Genomic DNA, 17,663 nt, shown 5'->3' with positions numbered 1-17,663 from the left:
GAGAAATGCTTTTTTTTTTTTTTTATACCATCCAGATTTGAATTACTTGTTTAGTGGGGATGTAATGGTTTACCAAACCCACGGTTCGGTATGTATTGCGGTTTTGGGGTCACTGTTCGGTTTCAGTACAGCGAAATGCCAAAAGTTACTGTAATTTATTTTTGTTTATTTCAGAAAATACAAAGTGTTGGTATTCCTGATTCCATATATGATCATGAGTCATATAATGCCTGATGAGAGCATAATCAGAATACCAACACTTTGTATTTTCTTAGATTAAAACCTTTACTAAATAAACGTTTAAAACCAATTACTCAACAACAACACTAAAATAAAGTGCAATATGCGTATGAAATCAATATGTAAAAATGGTTCAGACATTGTATAGGCCTATGCCATGTTTTCTTACAAAGAGACAAATATGCGCACCGATGTGAATCTCATAAAGGGGCATGTCTATAGCACGATACTTCTCGTTTCCCACTCCGGGGTAATGTGATGGGCTATTTTCTCTGTAGCCCTGGAGGTCTTTCCATCTGTTGTAAGCGCAACACAGGGTGCATTGGCCAGTTCATTGACAACTTTGACTTTAGCGTGCTTATATAGAGCTGGTACTACCCGTTTTCTCAAATGGGTTTGAGAGGGAGAAGTTAATAACGTAGCTTTAGCACTTGCACGAGGTGCTGAAACCCCTTATTCTTCTCAACCACCGAGAATAGGCACATACCCCCGGCTATAAACATAACTATCGCTCTTGTTATTTATTTGGCCTGGTCAGAATCAGCTGCGAAGGGCTGCTTGAATGCAGAGGTGAGACAAAGTTTATCTTTTTGCATTTCCGTCTTGCTCGGGTGGTAGGAATACTGGGGTGATGTCGGCGTAAATGTGTCAACATGTTTGAGGTGTTGGCAGGTGCATAGGCTATTCTCATTGAGAAGTGGCAACATACCCACTCCTTCCATCGCCATTGTAATCTACTGGGAAGCCAAAATGTTCCCAAACTGGAGATTTAAACGATGATGGAGAATCCTCCTGGTTTATCGACCCCACCACTCGCCGTCGTACAGAACAATACTGAACAAAAATATAAACGCAATATGCAACAATTTCTATTATTTTACTGCGTTACAGTTCATATAAGGAAATAAGTAAATTTAAATTCATTCATTAGGCCCTAATCTATGGATTTCACATGACTGGGCAGTAGCGCAGCCATGGGTGGGCATAGGCCCACCCACTTGGAAGCAAGGCTCACCCACTGCGGAGCCAGGCCCAGCCAATCAGAATGAGTTTTTCCCCACAAAAGAGCTTTATTACAGACAGAAATACTCCTCAGTTTCATTAGCTGTCCGGGTGGCTGGTCTCAGATGATCCCGCAGGTGAAGAAGTCAGATGTAGAGGTTCTGGGCTGGCGTGGTTACACATGGTCTGCAGTTGTGAGGCCGGTTGGACGTTCTGCCAAATTCTCTAAAATGACGATTTATGGTAAAGAAATTAACATTAAATTATCTGGCAACGGCTCTGGTGGACATTCCTGCATGCCAATTGCACTCTCCCTCAAAACTTGAGACATCTGTGGCATTTTATTGTGACAAACTGCACATTTTAGAGTGGCCTTTTATTGTCCCCAGCACAAGGTGCACCTGTGTAATGATCATACTGTTTAATCAGCTTCTTGATATGCCACACCTGTCAGGTGGATGGATTATCTTGGCAAAGGAGAAATGCTCACTAACAGGGTTGTGAGCATTTGAAATAAGCTTTTTGTGTGTATGGAACATTCTCAGATATTTTATTTCAGCTCATGAAACCAACACTTTACATGTTGCATTTATATTTTTGTTCAGTATAGTTCCTGTCTGCGCCACACAAAAGGACAGCTTGAAGTGCGCCAAGATTAAGATTATAATTTTGATTACAACGTGTGCATAGGCTCTAGTTCAGGTGTATTCAACTCTTACCCTACGAGGTCCGGAGCCTGCTGTTTTTCTCTTCTACCTGATAATTGCATCCACCTAGTGTCCCAGGTCAAAATCAGTCCCTGATTAGAGGGGAACAATGAAAAAACGCGGTGGAACTAGCTTCGAGGTCCAGAGTTGAGTTTGGGGGCTTCATCAGATAAAAATGTAAGAAATATCAAGGTACGTTATATCACTCATCCTCATTCTCGTGGTCCAGAGTTGGGCCTAGTGTTTAAAAATTTTTATGTATTCATTCGGGTTCACAGTGCGGACTGAACCGAGTTCCCCGTACCGAACGGTTCGCTACGAATACCTGTACTGTTACACCCCTATTGTTTAGGAAGGAGAAGCTATTTTGCATATTGTTGGGTTCTGTTTTTCTCATTCTAGGAAACCTGTTTGAAGATGGTATTAGTGGGGTACAGTAGGATTAAGACATTGTTGGTTTTTAATGTTATGTTAAGACCATACCATGAAATGTGTATGAGCCTGCATAAGCAGTGTTCAGACCTTTGTTGTTTACATGTTCAGATCACTGAGCATCTGTATGTTGTCCTATTGGGTTGATTAGGCCAAGCATTCCTTGATGAACGATTCTTCATCACTGATGAATAATCAAATATTTTGTCTTGCAGTAACTATCTCTTTAGAAACACGTTTTGTTCACTAAAAAACTTGCAGAAAGGAAGAGAGGGGTCAAAACCTTTATTCAAATGAGATGTTGCTCCCGCTTAATTGACTACTCCAGTCAATCAAATACACCTAGACAGTATAATTATCTCAGCTTTCTTTACCTTGCACTACCTCTTTACACTATTCGAGTCTGTAAGGCATATACTGTGGTCCAACATACCCCCTCCTTCCCCACACTCACTCCTACACAATCACCCACACACACTCTGGTTGAGGTGTGATTTTTTTTTTGGGGGGGGGTGGTTGGTTATTGAAGGGGGAGGGGTGGGTGAGGTAGGTAAACATCCCATGGCTCCTCTCGACGCCGTGGGCTCCGCTAATAAAGAGCTCAATTTAGCCAGTGACGTGCCGAGAGCTCAGCCGAGCCACCTGAGTGGCTGAGCCCGGCTCTGACATCATACAGCCCAGTCGTTGATTTGGCGCTGTCTCCGAGGCTTCAGAGTGAGTCTCAACCCAACCATGGGCTCTGGCACTTAGGCACCCCGGCACAGACAGAGCGAGCTAGCGCTGCAGAGAGAGGAAGAAAGAGAGAGCGGAAGAAGGGGGCTGTCTCGGGGACCTTTCTCCGAGCGGCAACTTGCACAGCCAATGCAGCCTCTGGTACTATGGAAACTAAACCCCTGACCAATGGAAATAATGAAGGCTACGATGTGGCAGGTGAGTGTTGTGTTGTGCACACTCCGCTGGAGAGGTGCAAGTACCTACCAGAACAATGTCCAATATATGAGCACACTATAAGTGGGTCTTGTCTCCGTTTGTCTTTGTACATAAAGAAATAAACGTGATACTGTTTGAGTGTGGCTGTAGTATTCAGCAATTTGCAGTGAGAGAGCAGAGTTTTGCCGGGGAAATGCTGCGGTTTTTCTAGAAGTTCACAAGTTTAGCGTTCGAAAAGGAGGAATATGATTAGCAGTCTGGAGATTTGTGGTTGTCTTTGGCCGTAGTCCCATTAACTTCCCCTTTTGAAAATATTGTAATTTGCGCTGCTGCGACGTTGTTTCTTTCCCAAATGGCTTTTTTCCTTAGGTTAGAGAGGGGGAAGGAAGCGGTGCGCTTGATCCCCTGCTGAGATCTTTTGATGTGTCCTGAATAGAACCACGGCACTCGGACCCATGCTGCTTATTCCCTCTCTAAAACCTTACCCGCTGTGCCATGCTTGGACCAGGAGGGAAATGCATGCAAAAGTAAGACGGTCTCCATCTCTCTCCTTCAATGGCGATTCAAATTGTGACTCATCGTTCACAGGCATGTCAAGCTGGCATTGTCAATTTGTGACACGGTAGATTTTTTTCATACCGGAAAGGTTGTTGAGTCTAATGGCGCAGAATCTGCAGATCGTTTGCAACTCTGAATATTATTACATTGTCTGGTAGGAGTGAGCTTCCTATTTTTCTTCTATAATTGTTGCAATTCGGCTAATAAGTGCTCAATCTGTTCATAAGCCATTTAGAAGTGTTGCGGTTTGCTGTTTTTTTTATTGTGCCTCTGTCAAGCATTTTCATGCTAATTTCTCTGTTTCCAGGTGCGTTTGTTTGCTCAATCGTCCTCTGGCTGATGAATTGCTTATTATCCCTGTCATAGATTGTTATGTAGCGTTACGAGCTTGGCTTTATTTGCTAATAGTTCACTGGTAATTGCGCCTATTCCATTTCCCCTTATGATACCTTAGGGGACCGTTAGCAAATCATTTTTATGCTAAGTGCGTGCAAACGGTGTCGTAATTGGTAGAGTGGGGCCACTTGTATTTAGTTACCCTGAATACTGTGCATCTCATTTCTGTTAAATGGGGCAATCAGAGTTCTGGTAAAGTGGGACAAGGTTACGATGGGAATGGAGTCTGTCAGACGCCACTGGCACCGCACAACTAACGGTTACTCTGCATCAGCCATTCTCCCCCCACAGTCCTCCTCTCATATCCTTTTATGTCTACTAATCATACATCTAATGAAGGGGCCAAGTGAATGATTCTAACTTGATGCCTAGCTCAAATGTCACTTGCGTGAGTGAGCTTTGGCTCCCATCATAGTCCCAGATGGTTGGAACGGAACGGAGCGAGGCGACAAGGGTCATTTTCAGAGTCTGGCTAATGATTCAGTTCAGTCTCCTCCAGCCTCACTCTAAGAGGGGGTTGAAATTAATAACATAACAGGACCCAGTGCTACTGCAAGCCACAATGCCCCAGAGATGCACTCCAGAGATTGCGTTTAACATTGCCCAGAAGCCCTGGCGTAATTGCATTAAGATTGGGGCAAAAGGCAGGGGAATATCATGCTCATGAAGGCAATTAAGTGGTGTAATTGCTAGATGGATGTAGCGGGGGAGGGAGCAGAGCCCGGCACGCTGCGCTCTAACCTCCACAGGAAGTCCTCATTAGCGGAACGTAGCGCTCCTTTGTGTGCTGAGTGGCGGCTGCTGCCGTCCAGCAAAGGAAAAAAAACTGCACCAGGATTTTGATCCTTATCCTTCCTTCTCTTATCTTATAGGTTTCATTAATTCTTTCTCCCCCGTTGGTAATTGAAAGGAAGCCAGAGGTAGCCTCACCTCTGACTGCAGCCCTGAGGTCACCTGGCCCCTCTGTTAGGAAACTCACACAGCAGGTGAGAGATTCACAATGTCTCTGCTGGATGAGATGATGGATAGTGGATATTGTGATTGATATTGAAGTCATTAGTGTAGCTCGATGTACTGTGAATTAGAGTTGGGACGATAAACCAAAAATTATCGATACCGACCATTTATCGAGGACATTTTACTGTTATCAATAATAACGGTAAGTAGCCTTTACTAGAGGAATGTGAAGTTTGAAATAAAATAAGTCTGCCAATATGGGCAATTGCTAACGGGACAACGATAGCCACAACATTTAAAGTAGTAGTAGTTTTAAGGGTGATATAAAAAAGTAATTGGTGCACATTAATGTTATAAACGTATCGTTCAATGTATCGTTATCGTGATAATTTCATTCAATTTATCGTGATATGGATTTTTGTCCATATTGCCCCGCTCTACTGGGAATTCTCACATCTCATTTTTGATAGCCCTGGCTCGGACATAGACTTCTATATTCCTGCATTTAATGAAAACGTTTGGCCGGCCGGCAAGACTCTTTGCTTTTGATCACGGCTTTGTGTTTAAGCAGATGGAAATGAACAGCACCACCGGGGTCTGAGAGTTGAACCTCCTGCCTCGTGGGCATTTTTTTATCTCCCTAACTCAGAGAGCGTCATTAAAGAAAGCACCCCGGGGCTAGAGGTGGACTGTCTTTTGAGCCTTCAGTGTTGAATGCAGCGGAATCTTAGAGTCCGTCAATGGAACAGTGTACTTCTTGGCGCAGTTCCAAACTGAAGCCAGGAAATTACATATTTCAGATGGTGCTGTAAGGGAAGTGGGCACGGTGGCTGCAAAAAGGGGCAGTTACGGAGTTGGCCTCACTGGTATTTTTCTTTTCATTTTGTGTTTTAAGTGTGTGTGTGTGTGTGTGTGTGTGTGTGTGTGTGTATAGTTAAAGCACAGTAGTGTCAGGCATCAGAGCACCCTCTTGCAATTTATATTCCGTTCCAACGCCGGCCAACTGTCAATCATCCGTAAATATAATTGGCTATGAAAAAATAGTTCACCCAGTGCTGATGGGGATTATTAATAAGGATGTTATCCCCCTGTGTGTGGATGGTAAAAAAGAGAGACACTCTCCAGGTCTATGTGCTTAAAAGATAACAAAGGTTGACAGGAAGGCATTTAATTACAGTTTTCATCTCCCTCAGTTCTTATTTCAATATCACAAAGGATTGTAATCTTGCAGAATTAAATAAATGCACTATTCTATTCTTGACCCCAAAACATTTTTACTCATTGCATTGTCACAATTTTAAGTCAGCCATGAGAATAAACGCTTCCCCCACGGATAAAGGGTATAATTATTTTTTATGAGAAACATGCTTTCATAAGAAGGAAATACTGTTTACCTAGTTTATATTCTGGAAAATATAATTGTATGTTCATGGTTAGTTTACACACGATTGGACTGTCAGACAGATCAGTCTATTTGTCTCTGTGGTTTATTACGGTGTCAACTTGCAGATCAACAGTAGCTGACTGCCCCCACTTTCCTCTCCTGCCCATGTTTGTGCCATGTTTCTTCACTATTTAAGTCTATGTGAAACCTCCCTGGATTCGTCCCAAATGGCACCATATTCCCTATATAGTGCACTACTTTTGATGGGCCCTGGTCAAAAGTAGTGCACTATATAGGAGTAAGGTGCCATTTGGGATGCAACCCTACCTCTTGTTTTGCACACAACACAGCAGGATGAGGAAGCAGGCAACAGCTTATTTATCCAGCCTGACAAAATCAATACCTTTTCCACTCTTAGCTGTCACTCGTTGACACCAACACCCATCTCATTTCTATCCCCCAAGATCCATTAGCCGACTGGATGACCGATAGGAGAGGCACACACCGAGCACGCACACAAACACGTTACAATCCATTACATTCACCTGGCTCACTCACAAACTCACCACTTCCACCCTCATTTGTACTCTTAGTTTTGCCTTTGCTCACTGGTCGGCCACAGTTGGTTGAGCAGCTCGACGTAAAGCCCTAACCACCTAACCATTCCTCGAGTCAACTGTGAGGAGAAGAGACTGCCGGTGCGGTCTCTGTCTGACTCCGGCTAGCCGCTCGGCTAGAACACACTGGCCAATTAGTGCTAAATGTGGACACGGATCCTCCTCGCCTATTCTGTTAAACACTGGCTGCAGCTGCTCAGGCTCCAGTCAAAAAGGAGCAGCAGCTCTACCTCTCTCTCCCCCCCTCCCCCATTGAAGAGGGAAGAAGGAAAAGTAAAAAAATATAATTAAAATAAAAGTCCCTGGAGGAAGACAAGAAGAGAGCTCCATGAATGGGACCTTTTTTGCTGTTTTTCTGTCTCAAAGGAAAATAAAAATGCCCTTCTCTTTGCTTCTGTAATATCGTCCATCTGTCATCCACAAATGCATTTGTGTGAACCAAGTCACCTTGTGAGGATAACGAGCATCTGCCGTAGAAATGATGCACTCATGAATTCATAAGAAAAACACAAACCACAAGCATAGTGGTCCTCTGTAGCTCAGCTGGTAGAGCACGGCGCTTGTAACGCCAAGGTAGTGGGTTCGATCCCCGGGACCACCCATACACAAAAATGTATGCACGCATGACTGTAAGTCGCTTTGGATAAAAGCGTCTGCTAAATGGCATATTATTATTATTATTATATGCACAGACACCGAAAATTCTACTGAACGTCCAATCAGTGCTGCAGCTGAGACCAGAAGTCCCTGAAGAGTCATGTGACTACAAGGCTCAATGTCCAGGGTCAAGAAAGACCTGCTTCTTAGATGTTCCATTACACCACGACCCTGTGTAATGGAGGTTGATCCACATTGGGCCTCAGTCAGGCAGCACTGATCCTCCCACTAGAAGAGGCTGTACTGTACTCTCCTCTCTACCACTAGCCCTCCACCACCACCCAGCCTTGCTCTCTGCCCGGGGGAGCCTCCATCTTTGGCCACTCCAGAGTGGGGGCATGGGAGGGAAAAGGTCAGCCAGGCGTGGGTGTCCTTGCTCGCCTGACGCCGGATGTGCTGCGGAAAAAACGGGAGGAGGGGTGGTAGGGGCAGGGGGTTGGTGAGCTACTGAGCTCTCATGAATTCCAGAACAGCTCTTCTCCGTCGCATTAAAAGCATAATTGTCCTTGAGTGTCAGTCCGCTTAGAGAAGAGGTGGGAAAATATGCAGAGTGTCTCGTTCAGCCCCTCGCCGACGTCTGGTCCCTGTGACCCCCACAGCGCAGCTCGCATAGTTGAGATGTGGAGGGCTTATGGCAGGCTGTCACTCCCACACAGGGCAGGCAGCCCAGACAGCAGGAGGCCTGGGGAAAGAGACGGAGCAGAGGGACTTGTGACAGACACCACACGCCCTGTTGACAGACAGGAGGCTGCAGCAAACCGACAGACGGGGGTTTGTGTGTGTGACCGTAAGTGTGTGTGTGAGACTAAGAGCCACCCAGACACGCCTGTCCTCTCCACTGACAGCCCCCACCAGCCCTGGGCTATAGATCTCATGAATCCCAATCAGGCGAGGCCATCGGAGGCTTAAATAATGCAGCAGCCCCTGCTTCAGCTCTGCGCCACCTCCATTAGCCTGATAAATGCGCTACGTTGTCAGTCAGGAACCCAGCAAGTGTTTGCTTAGCTGTGCCCTGCCATTCTCAAATCAACACGTCCCAATGATCTCAGGCCTCCAACAAAGGCTTGTTTTTAACAGCTGTTTGGACTGGTATTTACACCGCTCAATTCTGCAAAAAAATTGAATTGAGAAGCACCAACAGAGTCATCCTGGCCAGTGTAGAGCAGATCAGATAACTGGACTGAAGAGAGACCAGATTTTGGAGGAACAAGCTACCATGAGGCCATGCTTCTTGGTGCCCATGGCAACCTCTACGAGGTGACACAGTGCCCGGTTACCTGGGGCTCCGTATGGCTAAGAGGTGAGTTGGAGCCATTGTTAACTGGATTATGGAGCGAGCTGGAAATCCACTTGACCTCCTGGCCGACCCCTCTGACTGGGACTTCCTCCACACACACACAGCTTCTTAACCCAGAAGAGAGCAGGGTTAGAGCGTGGAGGAGCTCTGAGGGAACAGAGAGATGGAAACGTTAGCTCTCTGTGACAGACTCCTGCCCTGCAGTTTGGCCTCCAACCACAGGAGATTTAAAAAGAATCAGAAGCAACGAAATGGTTGTTTTTTTCCATCAATTCACTTCTTCTCAGCTAGACAGTGGTCAGCCAAATAGAGTATATTCAAAATGATTGTTTTAGTATCACTCCTACTCTGTGTGAGTGTGTATGCACTTGACAACTTCAACACCCTGTTCTACAAAAGTGTTAAAAGATTAGTTTACATTGGTGATTATGCATTTAAGTGAACACGTATACTAACAAACCATTCTCTTTCTTCCTCCCTCCACCTGTCTCTCTCCCCAGGTCACTGAGGGGCATGAGAGCCGTGTCGGAGGCCAGCGCCATTGCTTGCCGGACCAAGTGCTGGTGACGGGGACATGGGCCTCTTCCTCAGGGCTTCCAGCACGACCCAGCTCCATACAAACCAGAGCCTCAGCCACCACCTGGTCCAGCACCACCCAGACACCCACGGCAGCTGCACCCAGAGGGACCCCGCCTCAGTGGGCCTCACCCTTCTCTTCGGCTCTACCACTGACCTGCAGGCCCAGCACCGCAGCCAGTAAATACACGCACGTGCACACACACACACACATCACTCGCATCACAGACATTACAGCCTCTGCAGTAAGAGTCACAGCCCATGTCTCAGGCCAAAGCATTAAAAAGGCAGTCCAGTCCAGACTAGAGATGGCAGACTGGATAGGCAGGGTAGAGCGGGCAGTGACAGCCACAGAGACTGGCTCGGAGAGAATAGGATGCCAGTGTGGTGACAGGTTGCCAGATAGGAGATAACACAGGGAGATTGCTTCTGCCGTTTTAACGATAAGGAAGAGACTGATCCCTGGAGGCCTCAGTGCTGCTAGCTACAGCTACAGCGTCTACAGGCCCACATATGGGAGTGTCACCACCACTGTCTCTCTCCCTGCGAGGCAGGCTGCCTGGCAGGCAGAGCAGTCACAGCTCGCTGCACCATCTGGCCATGCTGACGTCCGCCCTGGCACCAGACACGCACTGTCAGGCAGGCCCATGGTGTGAGTAAAGGAGTGTCACACACACAGGAGTAGAGCATATCTCACCCTCTAAAGTGTTAATGGAGGCGCTTTAGAAGCCACTGATTCTCATTAGCACTTTTGAGATGGCTGGGCTCTCCTGAGGCCAGGTGCTGCTCACACTCTCAGGGTTTTCATCAATTTAGATGGAGGGAGGGGGGCGAGGTTAAGGGTTTACAATGATGCATTATTACACAGTTGGCTATAATATTGGGTGATTTGTCATTGAGGAAACTTCATTGATCTGTTTAATACAAATAGCTGCTGCTGAAACAGTAGCCTCGGGTAGTACAGGCAGTGGCTGAGGCTGACCAAAGGAACCGTGTCGTGTGTTGTCTATCTCTCTCTCTGCTCTCTAGGTCTCGAGCTCTTGGTAGACAAAGCTCCAAGTAGCCTTCTCTAATGAGGATGTCTGATACTGTCACTGTAAAGGAGACTAGCGCCACTATGAGAGGTGTGGAGACGGAGGAGAGCCACCATGCCAGTGCCACACCGGCACCAGCGGGGGGAGAAGAACCAAGCCCGACCAAGACAAACGGCACGGAGCAGGAGCAGGCAGAGACCCAGCCACAGGCCGAAGCTCAGACCCAGCTACAACCTGAGCTTCAACAAGAGAGCTGCTGCCAAGACAAGAACGAAACTCAGGTAAACCTCATCACAGAGCAGGGTTGTATTTTACCCCCTGGACCCCACACCATCCCCTACCAGTCAGCCTTTTTTGACCAACGCCTGCAACCCCCCTCCCCCCAAAATCAACCATCCCTACCCACACATTTTCCGTATCAAAGTATGGCATGTCAGTTGAAAGGGTTGGGTTATGTACCAGAGGAATACACTGAAGGTATATGCATCGAGAAATGGTAGGGGACTAGTGAGACAGACGTGTGAGGGTTGGGGGTATCGGTGGGCTTTGTAATGGTTAGCAGAGCGGGGAGAAATAATTGCTTTCTGATACAGCACAGGCTCAGGGGCCCTGGGGAGTCCCTGGCAAAGCACAAGCAATCAATTGTCAGATAATTGAGTTGTGAGAACCCGCAAAAGTGGTGTACCTCAAAACCACTACTCAGTTATCATACGCTTGAAGGTTAACCTTGTGGAGGTTTTGTATGGCAGGCGGCCTATATATTTTTTTTCTACCCCCATCCTCTGACAGGTAGCGCGTGAAAGATTTGAACAGCTAGGCTAGTCTCCCTTGATGCTGTGACATTTCCCTCATGCTATCCCCCTTTCTGAAGAGCCTTGACCCTGCTGATGTCGGCTCGTTTTCCTTTTCATATCTCAGCAGCACTGGTCTACTCTCATCCTGGCTCCATCTGTAAAGGTGGTTATATAGTATTACAGCAGTCAGAGGAGAGCTGTATCGCAGCAGCACTCTGCTGCATTTGAAATGGCACCCTATTTACTATACAGGTAAAAGTCAGTAAATTAGAATATTTTGAAAAACTTGATTTATTTCAGTAATTGCATTCAAAAGGTGTAACTTGTACATTATATTTATTCATTGCACACAGACTGATGCATTCAAATGTTTATTTCATTTAATTTTGATGATTTGAAGTGGCAACAAATGAAAATCCAAAATTCCGTGTGTCACAAAATTAGAATATTGTGTAAGGGTTACATTTTGAAGACACCTGGTGCCACAAAATAATCAGCTGATTAACTCAAAACACCTGCAAAGGGCTTTAAATGGTCTCTCAGTCCAGTTCTGAAGCCTACACAAACATGGGGAAGACTTCAGATTTGACAGCTGTCCAAAAGGCGACCATCGACACATTGCACAAGGAGGGAAAGACACAAAAGGTTATTGCAGAAGAGGCTGGCTGTTCTCAGAGCTCTGTGTCCAAACACATTAATAGAGAGGCAAAGGGAAGGAAAAACTGTGGTCAGAAAAAGTGTACAAGCGATAGGGATCACCGCGCCCTAGTCAAGATTGTGAAAAAAAACCCATTCAAAAATGTGGGGGAGATTCACAAGGAGTGGACAGCTGCTGGAGTCAGGGCTTCAAGATCCACCACCAAGAGACGCTTGAAAGACATGGGTTTCAACTGCCGCATACCTCGTGTCAAGCCACTGTTGACCAAGAAACAGCGCGAAAAGCGTCTCACCTGGGCTAAGGAAAAAAAGAGCTGGACTGCTGCTGAGTGGTCTAAAGTCATGTTTTCTGATGAAAGCAAATTTTGCATTTCCTTTGGAAATCGAGGTCCCAGAGTCTGGAGGAAGACAGGAGAGGCACAGGATCCACGTTGCCTGAAGTCTAGTGTAAAGTTTCCACCATCAGTGATGGTTTGGGGTGCCATGTCATCTGCTGGTGTCGGTCCACTCTGTTTCCTGAGATCAAGGGTCAACGCAGCCGTCTACCAGCAAGTTTTAGAGCACTTCATGCTTCCTGCTGCTGACCTGCTCTATGGAGATGGAGATTTCAGGTTCCAACAGGACTTGGCGCCTGCACACAGCGCAAAATCTACCCGTGCCTGGTTTACGGACCATGGTATTTCTGTTCTAAATTGGCCAGCCAACTCCCCTGACCTTAGCCCCATAGAAAATCTGTGGGGTATTGTGAAAAGGAAGATGCAGAATGCCAGACCCAACAACGCAGAAGAGTTGAAGGCCACTATCAGAGCAACCTGGGCTCTCATAACACCTGAGCAGTGCCAGAAACTCATCGACTCCATGCCACGCCGCATTAATGCAATAATTGAGGCAAAAGGAGCTCCAACCAAGTATTGAGTATTGTACATGCTCATATTTTTCATTTTCATACTTTTCAGTTGGCCAACATTTCTAAAAAATCCCTTTTTTGTATTAGCCTTAAGTAATATTCTAATTTTGTGACACACGGAATTTTGGATTTTCATTTGTTGCCACTTCAAATCATCAAAATTAAATGAAATAAACATTTGAATGCATCAGTCTGTGTGCAATGAATAAATATAATGTACAAGTTACACCTTTTGAATGCAATTACTGAAATAAATCAAGTTTTTCAAAATATTCTAATTTACTGACTTTTACCTGTATAGTGCACTATTTTCGATCAGGGCCTGTAGGGCTCTGGTCGAAAGTAGTGTACTTTATATGGAATAGATTGCCATTTCAGTCTTATCTTAGCCTGGCTGGCCTCCCTTGTAAAGGTGGTTGTACAGTACTAAAAGCAGTTGGGATAAGGGGGGGGATATACCTGTAAGGGAATGGAAAGGCCAGGAGCCATGCAGTCAGTCTGCTGAGGAAAGCCATGCAAGAGTGGAAAAGCAGATCATCTCGATCTCAAATCCCAGTTTATCCACAAACTTCTCATGTGTCACCCCTAGGGGGATGGGGAGGGGAGGCGGAACAAATGTCTTTGCCGCCATCTGTCTCCTCCACTTTGCAGATCGAGGCGCCTCACTGCACACAAGGTACTGTTTTAGATGTGTGTGCAGGAGAGAACAGTCATTTTACCATTCCCCGCGGCCATTCTTCCAAGTCTAGAATTCAGAGTAGCATGGAGGGCAAGGCACGCTCTCTTTCCAAATCCTCTACTAGTGACTTATTTAGACTTGGGTATAGGTTAGCCTGATGCATTAGGGCTAACACATTAAAATGTTATTGTGCATCAACCATTAATAAATAAGGTTAGAATCTGTTGGATATTTAGGCAAAAAAAGGTTGCATCTTAAAACATTTCTTCACATTACAAAAATATTCAATGGATCTATTTTTGTAGAGATGGAATAAATGGTTTTAAGAGCAGATTCACATCTTTACTATGTAATTTTACTCAGTCCTCTTCAGTCATTTTGTTATTAAGGGGACTCATCCCAGGGCTTACAGACAATGTGAGACCCTTGTCTCATGTGATCCATTTTGTCTCATTGCTGACCGTACAGCGGCAAACACCGGGACAGATGGGAAAAAGGCCCAAGGTACAGTGGCAAGAGGCATGTCTGTAACAGTGTTTGCTTGATGAACCCCACCATCTAATAGTTGACAATGAGTTGTTTTTCCCTTTAATTTACACTGCCTGCATTTTTTGTTAAATATATTTTCCATATTTTTTTTTTAAAGCTTGTAGTTTTCAGTTATTCAAGTGCAAAATCAAAATTGTAATGCATCAGAATCACGACGAGTGATCTAACCAGTGACCAGTTAATGGTCAATGTAACCTAGGTGACCGTGTGAATGGTGTATTCTTGAGCTTGGGTTGCAATGCCAGTGTGTGCTGTGCTTGCACGGGAATTCTGGGTTCCTTTTCATTTTCCTTCTGATACCCCCTCCCACCATGCGCTTGGTTTGTGGTGTGTTTTCAAACTCTACCTGCACCGTCTTTGTCCCATCCTGACTGTCTTCTTAACCCTCACCACTCTCCAATCCCCAGTCTAAGTTAAAGTTAGTTCGGAGCCTGGCTGTTTGCGAAGAGTCCTCTCCTCCTTCCCCTATTACCACTGATCTGCCTCGAGAACACAAGGTAAACCGCAACCCCCCCGCGCCCCTCCTATGACAATTCACTGCCCCTCCCCAAACCATCAGCTGGTGTCAAAACATCATTTCATTGCATATTTATACCCCACAAGTGCATCTCTTTTAATAGTGAAACGTCAAGGAGGAGGTTAACAAGAAATTCCTGTAGTTTCCACTCCTCACCAACTGTTCTCCTCTGGTTATCTTCAGCCTCCAGAACAACATTTTCCCCCCTACAAAAGCTTCAGAAATTAATTTGTTTGAGTAACACGACATTTCCAGTTGCTTGAAAGGATTTGTGACTATTGAAGCTCCTACCTAGATTCAGGTCACTCACCTCATGATTCATATTTAGTCTCAGCTGTGGTCTAGATTCTCCAATGTTTTTGATCAACATGAAATCAGAACATTTTTAAGACCCAAAAGGTCATACTAGAATTAGCCTATTAAAATAATTCATTTTAATCCGACAGCAGGGGTTCAAATCTGTCGAATGAATTGAAGCCAAGCTTCTGTAGAACACGTTTGTTTTATTAGGTGTTAGGCCAACTTTCTTTAATTCCACCCATTCCATAGAATGAAATAGTCTCTTGTTCAGATGGTTTACTGTAGAAAAACCCTCAATAAGGAGCAGTATGGAAACTCTCCGACTGTGAGTGAACTAAACAAATGCTAGTCAAAATATCTCCCACCTCATGAAAGAATATGCTTGGCAGGGTGTCACTAAGACTCATTCAGTCAGATTTATGCCCTTGAACTGGTGTGTGATGAGATTCTTTCCCAGGAGTTTTTCCCCTCACTCGATTCACCATCCTTCGCTCTCTCGCTTTCACTCAGGCTAGTACTTTTCACAGGGGCGGCGCAAAAAAAATAATTATTCCAATGTTAACATTGCAACTTTCCCCATTTAAATAAAAAAACACTTGCTGTCCCTCGGCCTCGTTGTGTGCTTGTTCTACTTCGGTCTACTTTTGTATTGACTGAAAGGCTAAATGAATGCCTTTCTGGCTGCTTCAGATTCTTAATCAGAGAAAGAGGAGGGGGAAACCTGCTTTGTTTCTAGCTACTCTGTAGGGTGTGAATGCTCAAGATCATAGCATTAAACTGATAACCCTTAGTACACATGGGCTTTCCTACCATGCCACCCCACTAGCTACAGAATCTGTACATTTGTGAAGTTGTCCTGATGGATAGCTACTTAGGAAAGAGAAATCACCTGATCCCTTTTATTTCATTATAAAAGGTGACTCCAACAGTCTTATTTTGCAGGATGCAGTTGAGATCCAGCTCTCCCAGTCGTTTGACAAAGAGGAGGCACCACCCATCAAGGATGAGGAGGACAAAGACAAAGGAGTGGAGAAGCTGCTAGAAAAGACTGAGAGGATGCCCAGGAAGATGCTGTCCAGAGGTAGGCATCGTCTGCGTCCCCTATGGGCCCTGGTCAAAAGAAGTGCACTAAATACAGAATAGGTTTCCATTTGGGACATAGCCATTGTGTGTGGTAAGCACCGGCTATTGTATGGAACCAGAGGTTTCTCAGAGGTTGTAAAGTTTGCTCAGTCAGCACTCAAAGAACCTTCAACGTTTCTGTAAAATTAAGTGTAAAAAGCAATGGATGGTCTATGTCCTACAAGTTAAGCTTACATTTTTCTTTAAATGTTTCTTGCTCATTAAGTGCTCTAACTTTTGCAAAGTTTCTGCGAAATGAAGAAACACAATAGAAAAGTTTGTCTTAATGCCTATTTTTTCCCCTCCAGATTCCAGTCAGGAATACACAGACTCTACCGGGATCGATATCCATGAGTTCTTAGTAAACACGTTGAAAAACAACCCCAGGTGTGTAGCCATGCTAGTCATTTAAAAAATATTTTGTCTGGTCCCACAAGCCCGGCTGTTGTTCTCTTTCACTGGTGATTAAGCAAAGACTCATTCTCTAAAAGGTTTGAACACTTGGCATCTTCATCAGTCGATTACTAATTGCAGTTTTTGTCATACCCTGAGGTAATGAGATGGATGCTCAAATTACTAAACAGACTCCAAACTAATTCTCTCCATGTTCAATCCATTATATTCACAGGGACAGAATGATGCTGCTGAAGTTGGAACAGGACATTCTCGACTTTATCAGTAATAACGAGTGAGTAGTTCAGCAGTCTAGATTTTTTTTGGTGCATTTCAACTGAATTACGAGTCTCTTGTGTCTTGATTTGTTGAGGATTTGGGGGGGGGGGGGGGGTTAATTTCAACAGAATAAGCTGTTTCTGTTCATTTATTAAGCCTCATGCATAATTTTGTGTGATGTGTCTCTCTCTGCCTGGGGAGAGCTAATGAGATTTGACTCCAGGCTATGTTGGACCTTTTTTCCCAGAACGACTATTCCTAATTGTCCTGTAGTGTCTCTTTGAATTATTGATTTGGTCCCCCTTTCTCCTCCATCCTCCTCTCTCCCTGTCCTCTCCCACTCTCTTCCCATCCACTCCCACCTCCCCTGTCCTCTCCCCCTTTCCTCTGTCCTCTCTCCTCCCTTCCTCTGTCTCTCTCTCCCCTCTGTCCTGTCCTCATCCCCCTCCTCAGAAGCCAGAAGAGAAAGTTCCTCCAATGACCTCCTACCACAGAATGCTGCTGCACGCGTCGCCGCCTACTTCGGCCTCGACAACAACGTCGACCAAACCGGGAAATCTGTAATCATCAACAAAACTAGCAATACAAGAATGTGAGTCATCTCACTCTCGTCCCTCTCTGCCACAACCAATAATTAACATTTTCAGCCCTACTCTAATTAAAATGGCTAAGGATGCAG

The 17,663-nt window shown here is 45.2% G+C and overlaps 1 protein-coding gene across 1 annotated transcript in view; it reads left to right on the top strand.

Moving 5' to 3' along the window:
• Positions 1 to 10,870: 10,870 nt before the first annotated feature.
• LOC311143428 (R3H domain-containing protein 1-like) overlaps positions 10,871 to 17,663 on the top strand; it is a gene marked incomplete at its 5' end in the record, with an annotated part of 26,388 nt that continues 19,595 nt past the window's right edge. The window contains 8 exon segments of the mRNA XM_084179248.1: positions 10,871 to 11,068; positions 14,781 to 14,870; positions 16,133 to 16,271; positions 16,621 to 16,699; positions 16,941 to 17,000; positions 17,438 to 17,451; positions 17,454 to 17,489; positions 17,492 to 17,576. Of these exon segments, the coding sequence (XP_084035374.1) occupies positions 10,871 to 11,068; positions 14,781 to 14,870; positions 16,133 to 16,271; positions 16,621 to 16,699; positions 16,941 to 17,000; positions 17,438 to 17,451; positions 17,454 to 17,489; positions 17,492 to 17,576 (701 nt within the window).

The sequence above is a fragment of the Coregonus lavaretus genome (genome assembly GCF_964263955.1).
Source record: "Coregonus lavaretus genome assembly, chromosome: 16".
Lineage (NCBI taxonomy): Eukaryota > Metazoa > Chordata > Actinopteri > Salmoniformes > Salmonidae > Coregonus > Coregonus lavaretus.
The sequence above is the reverse complement of the archived record's forward strand: the minus strand, read 5'-3'. Positions and strand labels throughout refer to the sequence as shown.